General features: G+C 54.9%; 1 protein-coding gene across 1 annotated transcript in view; it reads right to left on the bottom strand.

Annotated features, from left to right (window-relative positions):
- Positions 1-1,162: 1,162 nt before the first annotated feature.
- Positions 1,163-6,010, bottom strand: part of LOC144938427 (uncharacterized) — a 74,230-nt gene continuing 69,382 nt past the window's right edge. The window contains exons 6-7 of the mRNA XM_078866208.1: positions 4,483-4,705; positions 1,163-2,236 (exon numbers count right to left, since the gene is read on the bottom strand). Coding sequence (XP_078722334.1) covers positions 1,215-2,236; positions 4,483-4,705 — 1,245 coding nt within the window. The 3' untranslated portion in view covers positions 1,163-1,214. The remainder of the gene's footprint in view (positions 2,237-4,482; positions 4,706-6,010) is intronic.

Genomic DNA, 6,010 nt, shown 5'->3' with positions numbered 1-6,010 from the left:
ACAACATGCCGCGTGCAATCCATACGCGAACCACGGGACGGCAGCAACGCACAGTGCAAGATCTGTGCGTGAGCATTCATTCTGAGCTTAAGGTACCCCACTGCGTTTTAACGCCGTCAGAAGAAGTCCATAAAAAAAAGATAAAATGGTTAAATTATTTTTCAGCCTTTCTAGTTTCGCTATTATACATCGCTCAGGCAGCGTGACGGATGGTTTTCCAACGTTGCTGCAATGGTAATGGGTGCCCTATGGCTCATGTGGTTATCTCACCGATATATATATATTTTAAAAAACACTTTGGGAGATCATTGATTCTTTACTTGGCTATGGCTGGCCCACTGATGAGTCCTCATAAGGGTGAATCCATGCTGCTGGCTGCAATATTTGTCAATCGGCGCAAAACCGCTTTACATTTACGTTTACTTCAATGCATTATTGGCGGCTTGAAGTGGCCTACTTGTTGCAGAGGTTCGCGGTTCGAATCCAGTGGCCACCCTAGTTGATACTGCGGGTGTAATAACCATCATAATACTACGCAGTTGGACCTTAAACATTTCCTGACTTAAGTTGCGCGAGAAGGACATTCATAAGTGCTGGCGTCTGAGTCCAAATTTGGGCAAAACGAAAAACAAAAATTACCCCGCAAATTACTCAATTGGAATTTAGCGCAGCAATCATCGCCACTTATCGGTAGACGAATCCCCAAGGTCACCCTTGCAAACGCGACTCTCATTGTCTTTTGGTTTCTCAAGTTGTTTAAACAAAATATTAAATACATTTGTAGATTTAAAGAACCTGGCGCCACCTTCATTCTTAATCTTCTCTTACCCGCGTGTGTGCTTCTAAAGATCTAAAACAAAGTCAATGGTTTATTTTTACAGTTTCAAACTTGTAATGCCGTCGCGTTTGAGAGCTCAAAGTGGAGGCGGAGATGAGGGATTGCGTCGGGGGGGGGGGGGGTGGCGGGGAACATTCAACCGCTCCAATTTCATCACGTAAGTCGTCTGAAGTCACAGCTTCGTAAGTTCAGGCAACACTGCCATGCAGGAACGCTATCGCGTTCAGCATTCACGGTCACCGCGTGAAACTCTCCGTTGAAACGCGTGTATGCCACACACGCACACACACGAAAACGCGTGTGTGTGCGTGTGTGGCATACACGCACACACACGCGTGTGCCACACACACAGCGCGCACCGTACGCTCCACCGCCATCAAAGCGAGCGTCGCCTAATCCCCAGCAGCCTCCACTTGCTACCGCTGAACTCCCTCCACGAGCCGCAGAGGCCCGAGCACGAGCTGAGCGCGGACGAGGCCATCGGCGGCGTGGGGGGCTCTTCGCCTGGCGGGGCCCCCCGCGAGCTCCGTCTGAAGCCGGCGTCGAGGTGCGATGCTGACGCCCCCGTGTGCACCAGCGCCGCTGCGCTGCTGTTGAGGCGCGGCTGCTGCTGCTGCGGCGCCGACAGCCGAGACGGCGGAGAGAGCCGCTCCACGTGTCCCCGCTGGGGGCACGCGTAGCGCAGCCCGGCCTCGTTGCGCGCCGTGGCGCCGTGATACCGACCCACGCCGCTGCTCGTGCCGCTGCTGGTGCTGGTGGTGGTGGCGGCCGCGGGCATGATCACCGCCTTCCCGTTGCTGCGAGTCTCTTCTCCGTCGATGACGTACTGCTGCTGATGCTGCTGCTGATGCTGCTGCTGCTGCTGCTGGTTGTTGTCCGCCGCCAGGCGCAGGGACTCTCGCTCATTGGAGTCGCGCTTCTCGTCCTCGGTGTTGAGGGTGAGGTAGCGCAGCACCACGAGGTTGAGGAACGCGCCGATGACCGTGAGGCCCACGAGGATGTACATGAAGCTGAAGGCCACGTAGGGAGGCTCCCGCTGCAGCGAGTCGTTCTTCTGCAGTGCCACGAAGTCGCCCAGGCCGATGGTGGTGAGCGTGATAAAGCAGTAGTAGTACGCCTGGAAGAAGGTCCAGCCCTCGAAGTGCGAGAAGGCGGCGGCGCCGATACACAGCGTGCCCGCGCACGACAGCAGCCCCACGGTCACCATGTTCTGCGTGGACACCTCAGTCTCGCGGAGACCCAGGCAGCACTTGAGGCGCTCCAGGAGGTGCTTCACGAATGTGTTCATCCGCTCGCCGAGGGTCTGGAACATGACGAGCGTGAGCGGGATGCCCAGCAGCGCGTAGAACATGCAGAAGACCTTGCCCTCCGTGGTGCCGGGGGCAGAGTGTCCGTAGCCTGCGCGGCGAGAGGGGTCACGACGAACGGGGGGGGGGGGTGGGGGGGGTTACAAAAGTGCACGTGGTCATGAGGTAGCCGGGTGGAGCCGAGGTGCACTCTGCACGTGCAATGTTGAAGACATTTTCTGACCGACACGAAGAGCGTTTTTGTTGTTGTTGTTGTTGCGATATGAACGTGAAGGACGAGGAGGTGCGGATGACCGATGAATCCAAGGGCACGGGCTCACTCAATCCCATGCAACAGATGGGCGCTATATGCAGGTGTAGATTTGCCAGTGTGTGCGCGTGTGTTGGACTTCTTTCGCACCGTTCGTAGCCAACCGCGCTAACGAGAGGTGCGGGAGAAAGACCCCAAACCAATCAGTGTACAAATGAACAGCCGAAATCGAGTAGTTCGGGTTACGCTGTGACGACTGGCGCTGATCCCTAATGAGACTGGGAACGCTCTCAACTGCGGTCATGTAACATCATCCGGGCAGCACTTGCCTTGGTCGGCATTGCGATGCAAATAATAACGATGTGATTTTTTTGTAACGCGCGCAACATTTCACGCACACGAATGACCGTGGCGCTGGGGAATGGAGCCGAGGCTTGGTGCCGCTCGAAAGCCAGGCGATAGACACAGGTGGGGGGAGGTGGGGGGGAGGCTTTAAGTGCCTCTTAAAAGTCGGCGTAAATTGAACGCTGCTGATGCTGCAGGGGCGAATGTTGCAGCAGCAGCGGCAGCAGGACTACGATGGCCGCATTACAGACAGTGGTGGCTGCCATGGAGCTGTAGTGCAGGGTGACAGGAGCTGTGGTGCAGGGTAACAGGAGCTGTGGTGCAGGGTGACAGGAGCTGTGGTGCAGGGTGACAGGAGCTGTGGTGCAGGGTGACAGGAGCTGTGGTGCAGGGTGACAGGAGCTGTGGTGCAGGGTGACAGGAGCTGTGGTGCAGGGTGACAGGAGCTGTGGTGCAGGGTGACAGGAGCTGTGGTGCAGAGTGACAGGAGCTGTGGTGCAGGGTGACAGGAGCTGTGGTGCAGAGTGACAGGAGCTGTGGTGCAGGGTAACAGGAGCTGTAGTGCAGGGTGACAGGAGCTGTGGTGCAGGGTGACAGGAGCTGTGGTGCAGGGTTACAGGAGCTGTAGTGCAGGGTGACAGGAGCTGTGGTGCAGGGTTACAGGAGCTGTAGTGCAGGGTGACAGGAGCTGTGGTGCAGAGTGACAGGAGCTGTGGTGCAGGGTGACAGGAGCTGTGGTGCAGAGTGACAGGAGCTGTGGTGCAGGGTAACAGGAGCTGTAGTGCAGGGTGACAGGAGCTGTGGTGCAGGGTGACAGGAGCTGTGGTGCAGGGTTACAGGAGCTGTAGTGCAGGGTGACAGGAGCTGTGGTGCAGGGTGACAGGAGCTGTGGTGCAGGGTGACAGGAGCTGTGGTGCAGGGTGACAGGAGCTGTGGTGCAGGGTGACAGGAGCTGTAGTGCAGGGTGACAGGAGCTGTGGTGCAGGGTGACAGGAGCTGTGGTGCAGGGTGACAGGAGCTGTGGTGCAGGGTGACAGGAGCTGTGGTGCAGGGAGACAGGAGCTGTGGTGCAGGGTGACAGGAGCTGTGGTGCAGGGTGACAGGAGCTGTGGTGCAGAGTGACAGGAGCTGTGGTGCAGAGTGACAGGAGCTGTAGTGCAGGGTGACAGGAGCTGTGGTGCAGGGTGACAGGAGCTGTGGTGCAGGGTGACAGGAGCTGTAGTGCAGGGTGACAGGAGCTGTGGTGCAGGGTGACAGGAGCTGTGGTGCAGGGTGACAGGAGCTGTAGTGCAGGGTGACAGGAGCTGTGGTGCAGGGTGACAGCAACTGTAGTGCAGGGTGACAGGAGCTGTGGTGCAGGGTGACAGGGGCTGTAGTGCAGGGTGACAGGGGCTGTAGTGCAGGGTGACAGGGGCTGTGGTGCAGGGTGACAGGAGCTGTAGTGCAGGGTGACAGGAGCTGTGGTGCAGGGTGACAGGAGCTGTGGTGCAGGGTGACAGGAGCTGTAGTGCAGGGAGACAGGCGCCGGAGCGATACATCGGGCGACCCGAATCGGAGTTGCGTTCTATCGCGCGTGGGATGTCAATTCCTATCGACACCCGCTACGATCGCGTCCCACGGGAATTCAATTCGTGCACGCGTGCCGGTGTTCACCTAGGGCGTGAGTGGCGGGGGGGGGGGTGGTGGTGGCAGCGAGCTGCAACACCCCATCATAGGGCTCGTGAACAGCAACCACCCCTTACCGATGGTGGTGATGACGGTGATGGAGAAGTAGAACGACCCGGCGAACTTCCACTGCACGCCGGCTCTGTGCGGCTCCGACAGCATGACCACTCGCTCGAGCTCCCTCCAGTCGTCGCTGCTCACGTTGTACTTGCCTCGCAGGAGATTCTCTCGCTTCTGCAGCCTCTCCCTCTCCACCTCCTCGTTCTTGGACTCGAGAGCGTCGAAAATTGTGGCACCGACCTGCCAGTGGGTGGGCGTGGGGCGCATGGGGGGGAGGGTATGGTCAGCGTTGGTTCAAGCAATGGATTTTTCACTGGGTCCTACCTACGGTTTTTATTCTTGGGTTTTTTCGGTAAAGTCACGTAGGTAAAAAATTAAAATTAATAAAAGTAAAATAAAAAAGATTTTTATTTCATTTTTATTTTTACTTTTATTAATTTGATTTTTTTTACCTATGTGGCTTTACCGAAAAAACCTAAGAATATGAATCCTTGCAGTCACAAAAGCTTCAAATCTAGAATCCTACGGTTTTTTAATTCTCGTATTTTTTATTATTATCAAGTATTTGGCTGCTATACATTTCCACGTGATTTGTGAGAGCCAGGTCGCTACTCTGAAATAAAAAATAAAAGCTTTCTGGCTCAGTGGTAAAAATAAAAAAAAGTTTAGTTTAGTATTAGTTTCAATGCTAAAGCCGTTCTCTGCTCAGAGGGCACCGTGTGGCTGGCCGCCCGCGGGTTTAAAGTATCGGCAGGTGCCGCTGGAGTTCTGGGTTACTAAGCTGAATGTTGCAGTCTGCCGCGCGTGATTCATCCACGTTCACGAGGATCGTCTGAGTTGGTGGTCGTAGACCCGGTAAATCAGTGACAGCTGAAATAAATAAACGTTCATCGTGTCTACCCGTGAGATCACTGTATCAGTGTGCTTATAGATATTGCACCCAAGAAAACCCCCCGCGATATTGAATTAGCTTCAGCTTAACATCACTCAATTTCAGCGTTGTGGATATCACTCGATATTTTGTTTGTGCATGCGTCAAACGGCTCTCTAGAGCAACACCTGACATTTAGGTCGTCACTTTATTTGGCTGAACTGTAGCTCTGGCATTTTGCCGCTTGGAGAATGTTACTCTGCGACACCTCGAAAGTAGTTCTACGATGTCTCCTTCTGCAGGCTGTTCTGCATTGCACTGCGAGAGATCGGAGACTTTATCTCGTGACATGATGCCGATAGCACGATTGTAATCAAAGAGTAAAACGAGATTTTTGCCTGTTTTCACTAAAACGCGGTTCTTCCATACGGAAACATTGTCGCACAACGCGGAACGCGCCGTTATAACGTGGGGCACGCCGTTATAACGTGGAACTGGCCCGTTATAACGTGGGACACGCTGTTATAACGTGGAACACGCCTGTTATAACGTGGGACACGCCCGTTATAACGTGGAACTGGCCCGTTATAACGTGGGACACGCTGTTATAACGCGGAACACGCCGTTATAACGTGGGACACGCCCGTTATAACGTGGAACGCGCCCGTTATAAC

The sequence above is a fragment of the Lampetra fluviatilis genome, chromosome 22, assembly GCF_964198595.1.
Source record: "Lampetra fluviatilis chromosome 22, kcLamFluv1.1, whole genome shotgun sequence".
NCBI lineage: Eukaryota > Metazoa > Chordata > Hyperoartia > Petromyzontiformes > Petromyzontidae > Lampetra > Lampetra fluviatilis.
Note: the sequence above shows the minus strand (reverse complement) of the source record. Positions and strands in the feature narration are given on the sequence as shown.